Source organism: Lipotes vexillifer, unplaced genomic scaffold (assembly GCF_000442215.2).
Source record: "Lipotes vexillifer unplaced genomic scaffold, Lipotes_vexillifer_v1.1 scaffold75, whole genome shotgun sequence".
NCBI classification, from domain to species: domain Eukaryota; kingdom Metazoa; phylum Chordata; class Mammalia; order Artiodactyla; family Lipotidae; genus Lipotes; species Lipotes vexillifer.
Window position 1 is genome coordinate 2,662,868 of NW_006771517.1, and position 16,196 is coordinate 2,679,063.

The 16,196-nt window shown below is 40.4% G+C and overlaps 1 protein-coding gene across 2 annotated transcripts in view; it reads right to left on the reverse strand.

Moving 5' to 3' along the window:
* Positions 1-205: 205 nt before the first annotated feature.
* CSNK2A1 (casein kinase 2 alpha 1) overlaps positions 206-16,196 on the reverse strand; it is a 55,917-nt gene continuing 39,926 nt past the window's right edge. For both annotated transcript variants that reach the window (XM_007446887.1, XM_007446888.1), the window contains 8 exons: positions 14,833-14,892; positions 13,250-13,333; positions 8,435-8,545; positions 7,441-7,542; positions 5,833-5,933; positions 4,857-5,005; positions 3,775-3,861; positions 206-1,586 (listed from right to left, as the gene is read on the reverse strand). In XM_007446887.1, coding sequence (XP_007446949.1) covers positions 1,471-1,586; positions 3,775-3,861; positions 4,857-5,005; positions 5,833-5,933; positions 7,441-7,542; positions 8,435-8,545; positions 13,250-13,333; positions 14,833-14,892 — 810 coding nt within the window. In that variant the 3' untranslated portion in view covers positions 206-1,470. The remainder of the gene's footprint in view (positions 1,587-3,774; positions 3,862-4,856; positions 5,006-5,832; positions 5,934-7,440; positions 7,543-8,434; positions 8,546-13,249; positions 13,334-14,832; positions 14,893-16,196) is intronic.

The window sequence follows — 16,196 nt, forward strand, 5'->3', positions numbered from 1 at the left end:
CAAAGGATCCTTAATCCCCAGAGACGCTTTGGCTTGTGGAGCTTTTTTAAGGCCTCTCTGCCTGCCCGGTACCATGGGTTGAACGAGGGTTGTATAAAAACGGGGGCCTTGGGAAGCCTCCACGGTACAGGGCTGCAGGCCCCTCAGATGTGAACGTGAGCCACCCACCCAGCGAGACCTTTACACAGGGAACTTAAATCTAACCTTGATAAATAAAACCAAACGTTTATTTACACCAAAGAATTCCAACACTGGATCTTTCACATATGAAGGACAAAGTATTATATATATACACACAGCAAGGGGTGGCAGGGCTGTAACAAGAGAGTTTAGTTTTCCCACAATTACAGGTCTACCATTTCAGTTTCACTGGAGATAGTGGCTCTGCTCCTACCTCTCAGGTACATTTACAAGACTGAGGGGCAGGTCTTCTCAATGGATGGCATGTGAGGGAAGGGGAAGGTAGGAGGAAAAGAAGGTAGAAAGCTTAAAATAAAATGCAGTGGCCACATCTCTCATTAGCTCTTCAAGAGTTACTAGCATGAAACCAACATAGACAATGTTTTTTTCTTTTGTAAAAAGCAATAATTATACCCAGTAACTAACTGAATTCAAAAGGGCCAAGTCAAAGAAAACTGAAAAAGATTTTGCCTTCCCCCTCCTACCAGCTATAGAGCATGTTGAGAGATGAAAGGGGAAGAGGACCAAGGTAAGGAGCCTGGGAGGGACGGTATTAAAGTTTTAAACTGAACTGAAACTAAATTGTAAGTGAGTTGGATTTAGGTTAGGTCAATAAGACATGATTCATACTGAACAGATGTTTTCAGGACCTGTCTGCACTTTGGGTAGATTTTCAGCATCTCAGTGTAACTAAGACATATTTCCACTAGATTCACCAGTATAACCCCACTGAAGCACTTTTGGAGTAAAGTGATATAAGTGACTAGCAGTACACTGCTCTTATAGGTTGGGTCCTTCCTTCTTCCTTCCTTCCCACCTCCCTTCAAGAAGCTACATTTTTGTAATCTCTGGAGGAGAGCATGAAATACAAACCCCTCAAAGTGTGGGATGGTAGGGGAGCAATGGTGGGCATGGGAAGAAATCTCCACCCAAACGCAGCAGCCAGAATTGAGGCTGGTTTATCTTTGTTCTTTAGTGATGAGGAACTGAATTTGGAAGGGGAGAAAAAAATTTGTCCGTGAAATATTCCACCTGCAGATAATTTTTCAGGGAATCCCCTGAGTTATGAAAAGTTCGAGTTAAAAAAAAAAGAAAGAAAAAAAAAGAAAATCAGCCTATTATAATTTTTTTTTTTTTTTTTTTATGACTGAACTACTATAAATCCACAAGCAACGGTTCAGACACGGTGCTTCTGAAGTATTTCACCCCTCCCCGCCAGGCGCAAGCTGCATCAAGGGAGTAAGTGGACTCCCCAACCTCTGCTCAGGCATCAGGAGACAGAAGGGGCCATTACTGCTGAGCGCCAGCGGCAGCTGGAACAGGCATCCCGAGGGGGTTGGCAGCAGCAATCACTGGTGAGCCTGCCAGAGGTCCAAGGGGTGAAGGGGTTGGCACTGAAGAAATCCCTGAAAGACAACAGCTGACAGTGAGCTAGAGACACCATGGAAATCTTAGTCACCAGTTTTTCAGAGCACCTATCGCAAAAGTGACACAAATTCTCATTAAAGGCCTCTCCTTAGATTTTTACCAAGTAAATCTAATTTCAAATTAAATCTTCACAAATTAAAATGACAAGCTCCAATAAATTTAGTAGACAGGTAAAGAAATCTAAGTTTGGAGAGTTTAAGCAGTTTGTCCAAGGTGCATGGCTAGTAAGTAGCATCTGTACTTGGATTCCAACCCAAGCCTGTCTAGGGCAGCATGTCCAACCAAACTTTATGCTCTGTAATCTGTACTAATGTGATGGCCACTAGCCATATGTGACTACTGAGCACTTGCAATGTGGCTAGTGTAGCTAAGCAACTGATTTTAAAATTTTATTTGATTTCAGTTAATATAAATAGCCACATGTGGCTAGTCACTATGAACTGAACAGTAGAAGGCTGGAGTCAAAGCTCATGCTCATGACCACATTCCCTTGTTAGCCAGCACTTTCAGGGCAGAAAGGATCATTTCTCATCTGTAAACTAAAATAGTGTTTTAGGATTTACTTCCATTTAGTTGCTTCCACCCATGATCAGATTACCTGTTAGACTGCCCTCAATCAGCTAGTTCTTTACATTTTCAAAATGCTATATATTTTCTGAATAGCTAATATAGTTACATGACTTAAAAATAGCCGAAAAGAGTATACAGTGAGAATTCTCCCTTGCCCTGTCACTTGGCCAACTTACGGCACCACTTTTGGGGTGTATCCTTCCAGAAATATTTTATGCATATACTTAAATATAATTTTATAAAAATATGCATATAAGAATCACATATAAGAATGTGATTATATATTCTTGCCCATTCCTGGTCTTGGACATGGTCCTGCATCTTGCTTTCTTCATTTCACATTACTACTTTGGAGTTGAAACTAGACAAGAACACGAAACACTCATTCTTTTCTCTAGCCATATAGCATTCCACTGAATGGATGCCCGGTAATTCATTTTATCAGTTCTCTACTCTATACGGAGCTGTTTTTAATGTTCTGTGATTACAGATAAGGCTAGAATGAGTAACCTTGGACATATATCATTTTGCACATTGGCATGATACCCAGAGGATAAACTCTAGAAGGCAGCTAGTTCTTTAAAAAAAGAATTCAGACAACAGCAATTCTTTGAGGGTGTCTAAGTGCCCTCACGATCACGAGTATATCCATGTGGATGCTGCCTACATATATAATTCTTAGGGGACAGGCCTATGGCTTCTTTTGGGTAACTGTGGTTTCTTCTGGGTAAAAACTCGCTTTAAATCATAATGACTCAACAACATTAAAGATAATTTCATATAAACCATTATAATTTACTAGGCACACTGTAGTTGCTCTGGAAAAACTCAGAGAACCATTCTTTTTTAAATTAATTTATTTTATTTATTTTATTTTTGGCTGTGTTGGGTCTTTGTTGCTGCGCGCGGCCTTTTCTCTAGTTGCAGCAAGCGGAGGCTACTCTTGGTTGCGGTGCGCGGGCTTCTCATTGCAATGGCTTCTCTTGTTGCGGAGCACGGGCTCTAGGCGCACAGGCTTCAGTAGTTGTGTCTTGTGGGCTCTAGAGTGCAGGCTCAGTAGTTGTGGCACATGGGCCTAGGTGCTCTGCAGCATGTGGGATCTTCCTGGACCAGGGCTCGAACCCATGTCCTCTGCATTGGCAGGCAGATTCTTAGCTACTGCGCCACCAGGGAGGCCTGAGAACCATTCTTAAACTCATATATACCCATGTACAAACCCCATCTCTACCCTCCCTCATTTTCTTAATCTTGTTTCTGAGGACAGCATCACCTACTGTCACTCTAACCTGTGAGATGAAAGGATCTCTTTACTCTTCATGGCTTGTTGAGACTTTCAAGTCCCAAATAATTTTTGTGATTCTGGCCTAGAAGAGACTGTTGATACTCTTACTCAAGGCAGGGCCATTAAGGTATACCAGGTTTCAAAAGCATCCTGAAACCTGGTGGGGAGAGCCATACAGGTCAGTATGTCAATAAGGTAATCATTATAGAGAAGAGGGAGGGCCACAGAAATCAGGTCACAAAGAGGGAGCAAAATTAAGAATGATAACTGACTTCTATCTTTTCTTAAAAAAATAAATTTACCAATGAACTGACCTGACATCATATTGGCGCTGCTGACAGGCGTACTGCCCCCTGGCATGCTAGATGAGCCCATTCGAGCCTGGTCCTTCACAACAGTGTCTAGAAAAGAGACAAAAAGGTTAGATTCTATTATGCTTGAAGGATTAAACTAATGGGCTGGGGTCTTAAAGCAGTCATCCTCATTCTTTACATTTTATTTGTATTCCATATTATTCCCTTAGTAATAGAATTAAGGTGTCAACTGCCTTCACTATGAATTGAACAAGTAATACAAAATAAAACTATCTTTCCTGTCAAACTGTGGTAAAGGCCAACTACTAAACTACATAGTAGGAAAAGGAGGTAATTATCCATAGTAGAGCTAATTTAAAACAAAACCAATCCTGTTAGAATTTAATGACATAATACAATTTACCCTTACCCAAAGAGAAATATATTATCAGAGTGAATTGGTTTTACTGCGGTTCACAGCTTGGCGCCAAACAGGCCAAAACTACAGGTTTGGGCAAATTAGTGCTATGACCACAGACTTCACTCTACATCTCCATCAGCCTTTCAGTCTGCTTCAGGTACAGGAGACTGAGCAAGAGTGTAACTGATTCACTAAAATACCACCCAACCACTCCCCAAGGAACAACCCAACACAGTGAGGATGGGGTGCAGCTAAGTGGCATTTTCACTCATGACGACAGTTAGCTATACTCACAAACCTAGGTCAAGGTGTTCATACAATAAGGTTTTCAAGCCTTTTTGGCTCTCTCCAACAATGATTAACAAGAGACGGGACAGATATAGGGCTGTATGTTCTAATCCAACCACTCCAGACTAGCCACTGAGAAGTGTCACCCACACAGTAAGAAAAGCAATTTATTTAGCAGTGATCATGAGTCAGGTACTCCGTTAGATAAGAATCCTCTCAACAATCATGGTCCCCACTGAAGAAACCAAGGCTCACTGTGGGTGAAGTAACCTTGCAGCAAGCTAAGTACAGGAGGTTGGTATTCCAATTCTGTTCTGTAGGGCCCTGGGCCCTGCCTGGTACAATCTACTGGGAAGGCCTGCACAGGCTCTGTGGACTGAACAGCTGGACTCACAGAAATAGGGGTGCTCCATGGCCTCTCTTGCGGTGAGCCGTGACTGGTGGTCGTACCGCAGCAGCTTGTCCAGGAAATCCAAGGCCTCAGGGCTGACAAGGTGCTGGTTTTCACTGTGGACAAAGCGTTCCCATCGCTTACGGGAATGTCTGCAGAGCCAAAAGGGGAAATGAGAAATGGACCAAGGGGCAGAGAAGCCCAACATTTCACTCCTACATTTTCCTTAGTGGCTAGAATTCCAGCCAATCACAAGAGAAATAAAAACTCAAGAGACTAGTCTTATACCACTCTGCCACTGCAGAGACAACAAAGCTAATTGGAGAGACTGGAAATAGCAGTGTTGCAGAAAAGAGAAATCTGGGTCCCCACAATTTTGTGAAACATAATTCAGGTTACTTTACAGGACTGAATGCTCCTGCACAGCAAGGAGGGCCAGGTGGCTGGGCTAACCAGGCCTCCCTCCCCATCCCCCACACCCCCTTTCCTGGCATCTCTGCCACTTGGCCAGCAAAAGCCTTTGTATCAAGAAAGTTCACCTCTTCCTGTTAAGTGATGAATGAGTATTGTGTCTAGTCACTATTTTTAGAGTCTGTTGTCTGCACATCAGTCTTGAAGCATGTACTTATTTCTATGACTATTTCTTTCTCTTAGAGACAATTCTGTCATTTAGAGAAGCAAGTTGAATCAGGAGATTTTGATTTCTGACTCAACTGTAACCCTTCTACTAGACTCTACATAGTCAGGAATCTTCTGACTACAACCTCCACACTCAGAATCCTGTAAGTGAATCTGGGGAAATGGCCATTCAATCCAATGCTTTTATCACAGGCCTGCCTATGCAGCATTCTGTAGCAGTGGACCAGAGATACCTCAGCAGTGTTGGCAAAGAGAACATAACTATTCTGGGGATCCAAAGTACCAGTTTACACCCGAACTGCTTAAGGCACAGATGCATAGATTTTATTTTGTGACTTACCTGCCCAAGATATCGTTAAAACGTGGATCTAATTCAATGTTGTATTTGTCAATATAGTCATATAAATCTTCTGTCCCCAGAACCTTGGCTATCCTCACCAACTAGGATTGAAGAAGACAAAACCCACACCAAAAGCATATTACATGATTAAATCAACAATTAACCATGACTGAATTAACAGAACGGATCATCATGGCTACAGGTATGAATGTTACAACCAATTTACTTCAAATTTTTTTGCACACCATGAATGGATTTCCACATGACGTTCCCTAAATTATTACTGATATAAATGTATAAAACAGAAAAAGCAAACCACTTTATAACCTGCTTCCTTCCTTCTGGTGAAGTCTTATTCTTTTTCCCCTTACAACCCAGCTGGAGATGTCACTTCCTTTGGGAAGCTCCCCCCAACCCCATATACTCAGACCACTCATTCCCATTACAACTGTCTTTTGTATCTTGTCTACACTTCTACTCTGACATTTACTACTGTAACTTACTTTCTTATATGTTTGGTTCCCTTGCTAGACAGACTATGAAGAACTTTTGAGATGAGCGGCTATTCTTTCTTTTTGTCTATATTCCTCAATTCTGCATGGCACCTGATAAAGAGTTGCTGATTTTAACTGAATTCACATGGTATTCTTCGACTCATATGAAAAATGGTCATCATATGTATATAACATTCTCAAAATGATAAAATTGTAGAAATGGAGATTACAACAGAGAAGCATGAAAGAGGGGGAGGGGAACTTGGTGTGACTATAAAAGGGCAAATGAAGGATCCTTGAGGTGACAGAGATGTTCTGTACCTTGGTTATATTGATATCAACATCCTGGTTGTGATACTGTACATAGTTTTGCAAAAAGTTATGTTAGGGGGAAACTGGATAAAAGGCACACCATATTTCTCTGTATTAATTCTTACAACTTCACATGAATTTACATTATCTCAAAATAAAGTTTAATTAAAAAAAAAAAAAAGTCATTGTGCTCAAACAAGGTAACAGTACCTTCCACAAGGCCCTAGAATCATTCCAGGTTCCCTTGAATGAAATGGCCCCTTGATCTACAAGGGGAAGTGCAGCTAGTATAAAAAATACCATCTATATTTCTACTGACATACATCAATTCAATCTGTATGACGAGACAAAAGGATCACAGAAATACCACATATAAACCAACATGTTGGAGGAAACATTCCTAACCCTAATAAAAGCTCACATTAGGAGATTCTAAGGTAATATCCTATATTTTAAACTATTATTCTTTGAATTGTAAAATATTTCCTAAAACATGTATATACAAGTATATCTCACAATTAAACAAGCAATGAAAAGGAAAAATTCTAATTTCAAAAGCTAAACCAATAGTTTAAAGCTAAACCAATCTGAGGATCAATGTCAGGTTAGCTGACAAGCCATTATTTGAAAATTATTCTAGGGTCCCACTCCCAGATTCTAACTTATTAATTTAATAGCTCTCAGGTGGGGGGGCCAGGCATCTGTATTTTAGCAAGATCCACTGCAGTTTCTAATGGGTAAGCAGATCTGGCCGTCACTTGGTAAGACCAGTAAATTTCCTAATAGGAACAACATATATCACCTGATCATAATTGTCATGTCCATGGAAAAATGGCTCCTTCCGGAAGATCATACTTGCCAGCATACAACCCAAGCTCCACATATCCAAACTATAATCATACATCTGCATTAAAGAAAATGTCGTCATCACACATGAAATGACAAGAATGAATCCTGTCACTTCAAATTTTTTTAGAAAAGCTTTTTATTAAAAACAAACCACTCCACTGACTTAAAGTCCAAATACCAAAAACACGTTTTTCTTCTATGCATTCCCACCCATGCTCCCCCACCCTCTCATTTTAAATCTGTACATACTATTTTGAATTATTTTCTTCACTTACATAAGAACAACCCAATTGTCAGCCTATGGAAACCTTCTAATGTGTATCATTTTTTTATTGCATGAATGCTTCAGAATTTAATCTTTAACTTCTCCTACAACAGGATAGTGTTCTGTTTTTCACCATTATAAATAATGTTGTAAAGAATATTTTTATGTATAAAATGTTTTTTGAACTCAGGGTTATATCCTCAAGACCCCAGAAAAGGAATTTCTAGGACAGAGTCTGAACTTTTTAAGGTATCTGATAACACCTGGGAGGACTGGGGCAGGAAAGGTATTCCCAAGGATTTTGTTTCCGTGAGAAGAGTGCTTTCTTTTCTTTTTTTGGTAGAGGGAAGGTCTTTATATCGAGAACATTTTTTTCAGTTTACTTTTAAGGTTGGTTAAATCTAACTTACAATTCTCAAACTAGCTGTGTAATTTCTGATTAGAAAAAGTGTCTTTCTCTTCAGTTAGGATCAAATGCAGATCTATTCATATTCTACTGACATTATGACAATACAAATATAAGTTATGGCAGATGAAAGTGATTCATATTTTACATTCATATAAAAGGGATAGCCATGGATGTGCATAAATGGCCTACTCAAAAGTGCAAAATGACATTTTTTGCAAATCATGTGCAAAATAAACACAAGGACCAAAATTTTATCTGCCCCCCTCTTCTCACCTGATAGTCTACAAGTAGCTCAGGACCTTTGAAATATCGGGAAGCAACTCGGACGTTATATTCTTGGCCAGGATGGTAAAACTCAGCCAAACCCCAGTCTATTAGCCGTAGCTGAAAGAAAAAGATAATAAATAATGAGTGACTTTATCTTTTAAGTTACCCCTCACACTGCCATTAGAGTACTCTTTTTATTTGGCTGCGCTGTGCAGCTTGTGGGATTTTAGTTCTCTGACCAGGGATTAAACCCGGGCCCTCAGCAGCAAGAGCACAGAGTCCTAACCACTGGACCACCAGGGAATTCCCTAGAGTAATCTTTTAAAAAATAACAGCCATGTCACTCTCTATTGAAAGCCCTTCAGTGACCACCTATTACATTTAGGATGAAAATAAAACTTCTTAGCTTGACATACAGGGTTCTCTCCAGGATCTAATTCCTTTGCTCTAGTGAGACTTACAGTTCCTGAAAAATACAATCTCATTCTGTGCTTCTGCAAATTTTTTTTTTTTAGTGATTTTTTAAAAAACATCTTTATTGGAGTACAATTGCTTTACAATGGTGTGTTAGTTTCTGCTTTATAACAAAGTGAATCAGTTATACTATCTCTTCCTTCTTGCGTCTCCCTCCCTCCCACCCCTCTAGGTGGTCACAAAGCACGGAGCTGATCTCCCTGTGCTATGTGGCTGCTTGCAAATTTCTTAAACTGCTCATATGACTAGAATGTCTCCACTATTCAATATAGACTCCTACTGTGGTGAACACCTCATCTTTTGAGTTACTTAAGTTAGCTCCTTTAATGAAGTCTTTTCTAATTATGCAAATAGAAGCAACTATGTCTTTGATATGCCCCCCTACCCAACCAACCTTAAAATTTCTTTAATAGAACCTACAGCTCTTTACTGAATATTTGTTTGCTACCTTTAAAAAAAAGATGGACTGGGGACTTCCCTGGCGGCACAGTGGTTAAGAATCTGCCTGCCAATGCAGGGGACATGGGTTCGATCCCTGGCCTGGAAAGATCCCATATGCCGCGGAGCAACTAAGCCCGTGTGCCACAACTACTGAGCCTGCACTCTAGAGCCCTCAAGCCACAACTACTGAGCCCGCATGCCACAACTACTGAAGCCCACGTGCCTAGAGCCTGTGCTCTGCAACAAGAGAGGTCACCACAATGTGAAGCCCGCACACCACAATGAAGAGTAGCCCCCGCCTGCCACAATTAGAAGAAGGCTGCGCGTAACAACAAAGACCCAACGCAGAGAAAAATAAATAAATTTATTAAAAAAAAAAAAACTGAGTAAAGAAGAAAACGTTTAAAAAAAAAATATGGACGGTAAGATCCTTGAGGGTAGGGACTGTTTTATTCACCTTTGCTAATTTTTAGAATCCAATGTAATGCCCAGTACACAGGAGAAAACCTAAAAATATTTACTCAGTGAATGCAGTAAGAGAAAAGCCACACAAAACAGCTCTTACCAAAATGTATCCTGAAAGTGGAAACAGTAGTAGCAAGGACAAGAGGCAACCTTAGCAATTATACCTCAATTAAAAAAAAAAAAAAAGGCAACCTTATTTGCCCTTTGTGTGCAAACAATGACCATGATTTGAAGTGTGAGCAGTAGGGTCTGAGTAATGCCTGACTGCTCCAGTACTGTCTCCAAAAGTTAACTGTTAATTAGGTTCAGTGTCTTCTTTTAGTAAACAAAGGGAAATATAGCAAAAGGTATGAAAGAAAATATAACTTTTTTATCATCTTTCTCTTCAACCTCTTATTATCAGTGCTCCAGAGCTGTCCCTGAGCTTTCTGTCTTATCAATAAGTATTCCCAGATGACTATTTCTGGTCCTGTGGCTTCACACACAGTATCTCTGCTTTTCCCACCTATACTCTCTAGCCCATACATATCACCAGCCATCTCTCTGTGATCACCTAACAGACATCTCAAAACTAAACCTCTGATAATTCCCTGCAAAACCTGTTTCTCCCAGATTCCTCCTCCTCTGTTACCTTCCATTTATCCTGTCATTCAGGTCAAAAACTTTTCACCCTGGACTCGTCTCCCTTTCACCCCAAGTCTAATCTGTCAACAAATCCTGTTGGCTCTACCGTATTCTGACCATATCATCACATCCACTGCCATTGCTCCGGTCCATGCCATCACCAATCTCTGATTTATTGCAAGAGCTGCTTTTCTTAACTGGTCTACCTTTCACTTTTACCCTCAATTCTCCACACAGGAACCAGAATGATCCTTTTAAAAAGTATTTTTATTTAAAAATGATTATGGGCTTCCCTGGTGGCGCAGTGGTTGAGAGTCCGCCTGCCGATGCAGGGGACACGGGTTCGTGCACCGGTCCGGGAAGATCCCACATGCTGCAGAGCGGCTGGGCCCGTGAGCCATGGCCGCTGAGCCTGCGCGTCCGGAGCCTGTGCTCGGCAACGGGAGAGGCCACAACAGTGAGAGGCCCACGTACCGCAAAAAAAAAAAAAGATTATAAATTCATAGGAATTTGGAGATGTTCTGTGTACCCTTCACCAGTTCCCCTGATGGTAATATCTTACATAACTATAGTACAATATCAAAACCAGGAAGCTGACAATTCAGAGACCTTTCTTTTTCAGCAGTTTTACATGCATAAGTGTGTACAGTATTACACAATTTCATCACATGTGCAGCTTCATATAGCTTACACCACAAGATAAAGGACACCACCATAGATGTCCTTTGTGCTATACCTTCCTCTCACTTTCTAACCCCTGGTAACCTGTTTTCTAACTATCATTTTGAGAGTATTATAGAAATGGAACCATCAGTTTAACTTTTTGAGGCTGCTTTTTTTCACTCAGCATGAGACCCATCCAAGCTGTTACATTATCAATAGTTCTTACTAATCAGTAACAATACTACATGGTATAGATACACCATTGTTTGATGAATCATTTATGCACTGAAGGTTTTTGTGTGGACCTAAGTCTTTGTTTCTCTGGGATAAATGTCACTGATGGATTGTTTATAGCTTTTAAAGAAACTGACAAACTATAAAACAATAGTTTGACATTTTCCAAAATGAGTATGCCACTTGACATTCCCATCAGCAATGTATGAGAGACTGAGTTACCCTGCATCCTTGTCCGTATTTGGAACTGTCACTATTTTTTATTTTAGCTGTTCTAATAGATGTGTAGTGAACTTTGAAATACTCAAGTGAGAACTTACCAACCCTCTGCTCAAATCCTGCAAAACCCCTGTGTCTTTGGAGAAAAGGCCTGACACTGATCTTCCAGGTTTTGCATGATCTGGTTCTATTTATCTCTCTGATCTCCTTTCCTTCCCCTCTTCCCCATGTTCATTCTATCCCAGCTCTATCCTTGTGCTGTTCCAACATGCCAGGCACATTCTTGTCTCAGAGGTTTGTATCTGCTATATCCTCTTCCCGAGACTGCATGGTTGATTCCCTTCAAGCGTTCTCCAAAACGTCACCTTCCTAATGAAACCTTCTCCTTACCACGCTGTTTAAAACTGCAACACCCTCTGCCACTCCCTATTCCTATTTTATTTTTTCTTCCACATCACTTTTTTTTTTTTGCGGTACGCGGGCCTCTCACTGTTGTGGCCTCTCCCGCTGCGGAGCACAGGCTCCGGACGCGCAGGCTCAGCGGCCACGGCTCACGGGCCCAGCCGCTCCACGGCATGTGGGATATTCCCGGGCCGGGGCACGAACCTGTGTCCCCTGCATCGGCAAGCGGACTCTCAACCATTGTGCCACCAGGAAGCCCCTTCCACATCACTTTTAACTTTCTATCCTACCAGTCTCCCCCATATGTGAACTCCTATGGACAAGAATTTTTAATCTATTTTTGTCTCATACATATATCCCCAGCCTCCAGAACAATACCTATTACATAGTGTGTGCTTAAAAGAATACTAACTGAATGAACAAATCACCTATATCCCCAAAGCCTACAACAGAGAGCCATCACTGCATAAAAGATGGACTTGGGTCACCTTAAAAAACAGAAATGTAACACTGCAGCTGTCATTAAAAGTACTTGTAAAGCTCAGGGGCCTCATGATACTTGCTAATAAGCAGCAGCATTTTCTGAATATCTCATCCATTTCACAACTGTACACACTTAATTCTCACAATAACCTAGTGGCATGCAAGACAAATATTATTTGTATACCCACTGTATAGGTTAAAAAAAAAAAAAAAAAGAGGCAGATGAGGAAAAAGGCATTTCCCAAGAGAGTAGTTTTTCAATAAATAAGACTAGAAACCAGGTTCCCTGCCAAAACTAATGTTTTACCGACTACACTAATCTGTTTTCTTTTTGATAGGAATATGAATGAATGAAGTTTTAATCATTGTGATTTCAAAAAAAAATTTATTTTATTCTAGTTGATTGACAATGTTGTATTAACTTCTGCTGTAAAGAAAAGTGATTCAGTCATACATATACATACATTCTTTTCCATTAGGGTTTATCACAGGATACTGAATATAATTCCCTGTGTTACAGAGTAGGACCCTGTTGTTTATCTATTCTAGAAACTCCCAGTCCATCCTTCCCCACCCCCCCCCTCCCCCTTGGCATCCACTGTTTGTTCTCTGTGTCTGTGAGTCTGTTTCATAGATAAGTTCATTAATGTCATATTGTAGATTCCACACTGATTTGTTCATTCATTCATTCATCAAATATTTGTTAAGTGCCTAACAGGTGCCATGGACTATGACAGATGCTAGGAATAAAATGTTGAAGATGGGTTGTTAACTCTATCATGTTGATAAATAAGACTTGTCCACCTATCACTTTACCTTTCTGTGCTCATGATCAATCATGACATTATGGGGCTTTACATCTCTGTGCATAATCCCCATGCTGTGACAATAATCCAGGGCCTGTGGGAGGAACAGGTAAGAAAGGAAAGCGTTAGCTTGTATAAGAGTGATTTTTTAGTTAAAGTCCCTTACCTTTTCCTCCACAGTTTTCCTTCTAGCCTCACAACACTCCTGAGAGTCAAAGTAAGGACAATCACTTCCGCAGGTACTTTTTAGAGACTTGTGCAAACCCATGCATGGCCTCTAAACTTCAAATCCTTTTCTTGCACAGCTGTTTCAACATCCTTTTTGTTAAAAAGACTCAAAGTGTACACCAATTACATGACTTCCAATTTCTCCCCCTTACCCAAAGCCTGGATTATTTTCACAAACACGAGCCCCTCAAAAGAAGAAAACTGATCTGTACTACAAACCTTGTAGTCAAAGAACAGTAATTCTTTAGCAGCAAAGAGTATGCAGCAGAGGTCGGCAAACCACGGCCCATAGGCCAAATATGGCCTGCTGCTTGTTTTTGTGAATGCTTAATTGGAACACAGCCACATCTATTTGTTTGCATGTTGCCTGTGACTGCTTTCATGCTACAACATCAGAGGTGAGTAGTGTGAGAAAGACCCTATGGCCCACAAAGCCAAAAATTTTAACATTTGTCCTTGTAAAGGAGTTTGCCAACTCCTGATTTATGACATCAAACCCAATTTGAAAACCATGTCCAATCTCAAACTAGTGAGTGGCATAACCTCTGGGGCTTGCTAATCCAGGCCTTCAAGTCAGCTGATGTCATTGGCCAAGTTCTTGTCCTTTCTGAAGGGCAACTTGGGTTCCTATGGTTCCCAGGGTTAGGCAAGCATATCCTTAACTTTCGGAAGTCCTGCTTGCCACAAGAATGCATGAGCCAATGGAAAGATCAAATATTTCTGCTGGCATAGTCTCTTCAGGGTACTTCTAAGGTTCAAATGCAGGCTTTATGTCAATCCTCATTTAGTAAGACACTAGCCAACTCTTAGCAATCTTCTTATCTATAAAGCTGATCTTCTGACTACTGGAAGCAATATATTTGGTGATCCCACTTCAGGAATCAAAGTTCATTCTAAATCACCAATCTCTAAGCACAGATTTACATAATCTTTAGGACAATGGCCCTTTGAGGGTTGAGTTAAAGTTTACTGTTTTACTTGTTCAATTTTAAGTGAAATAAAGTACACCAGAAGCCATTACACCAGGAGTTATTTTTTTTTTTACAACTTTTGACAATTTAACTGTAACTTCTGAAAGAGCAAGATAGATAGAGATATTTAGAGAGAGAGATATTTGTTAAAGAGTCCTACCTCTCTTCTAAATACCCCTTCCAAAGCATTATAAATTATATTCTTACTAGACCCTTATCCCATAACCTTTACATCAGCATAAGAATTCTGATGCTACTAATTTATTAAAAATTTATATAAACAGACCCCCAAACCCCGTATTTTACAAAGTTAACCCACTGGCTTTTCTACAGTCATTTCGATTATTTAACAAAGGGGAGATCTAAAGATATTTAGTATTCAAGGTTTTCTTACCTTCAGAATCTCATACATGTAAAATCGAATATCATAGTCTGTTAACGTCTGGTACAATTGCTGTTAAAGACAAATGCAACGTTTGAGCCATGAAATAGTACTGAAAGGAAGGAAATTTCTCATCCTCATTTGTGGTAATTCAAATCAAGACTGGGCTCATTTACCACTGTTCTAAGATCTGTCTGTTCACCAGTCTCTACTTCTCCAATATAACACGAAAGAGATACTTTGGGTCTTTAACTCTCTATATAAAAGTGAAGAATTACTTAAGTTCATATTGCTGAAGCTATAATCTACTTTTGGGAACATACTAATTTATATATGCAACACGCACTGATATACATTTGTAGTTTTTCAGTTACCTCCAGATCTTCTCATAAAACACGTGGGCAAACACATAGTTTTCTTAGTAGGGAATTAATTCACCTTTGGCCTACAGTTACAGGCCCTGCCGATCACCAGTGGGTATGCAGATGGATTGCTGTCAAATCTGCTGAGCCAATTTAATAGAACTGTCCCAATTTGAAAGTAAACTCTGAACATGTCATGAAAGTAAACTCTGAACATGTCATGTATCTTTTCCAGTTTCTAAAGAGTTTTGGACTTTAAAAAAATGTACATATCATTAAATGGTCAGTGGTGTCCTCTGACAACATTTTCCTTGAAATTATCATTCTGATTCTAAAACAATTCTTCTTCCTTTTTTCCTCCACTCAGCAAAAGAATTCACTCATTTATTGATACCTAACATTTCTTTTTTAAAAATTTATGTATTTATTTATTTTTGGCTGCATTGGGTCTTCGTTGCTGTGTGCGGGTTTTCTCTAGCTGCAGCAAGCAGGGGTTACTCGTTGCTGCAGTGCGTGGGCTTCTCACTGCAGTGGCTTCTCTCATTGCAGAGCACAGGCTCTAAGCACGCGGGCTTCAGTAGTTGTGGCACACGGGCTCAGTAGTTGTGGCTTGCCAGCTCTAGAGCACAAGCTCAGTACTTGTGGTGTACGGGCTTAATTGCTCTGTGGCATGTGGGATCTTCCTGGACCAGGGCTCAAACCCGTGTCCCCTGCATTGGCAGGTGGATTCTTAACCACTGCACCACCAGGGAAGACCCATATACCTAATGATACTGGCCTGGTGCAAAGGCAAGTCAAATACCTTTACAAATTAAAACCCAAGAGAGTGCCTACATTCTTCTGTTGTGCTGGAGTTGAGAATTGTTGAAATTGGCCAGAAGTCAGAGTATCTGTTGCAGAGGTTTGCGCTTTACCAGAATTTACATTACCCTTCCCCACCCATCTCTCTCTTTTTTTTTTTGCGGTATGCGGGCCTCTCACTGTTGTGGCCTCTCCCGTTGCGAAGCACAGGCT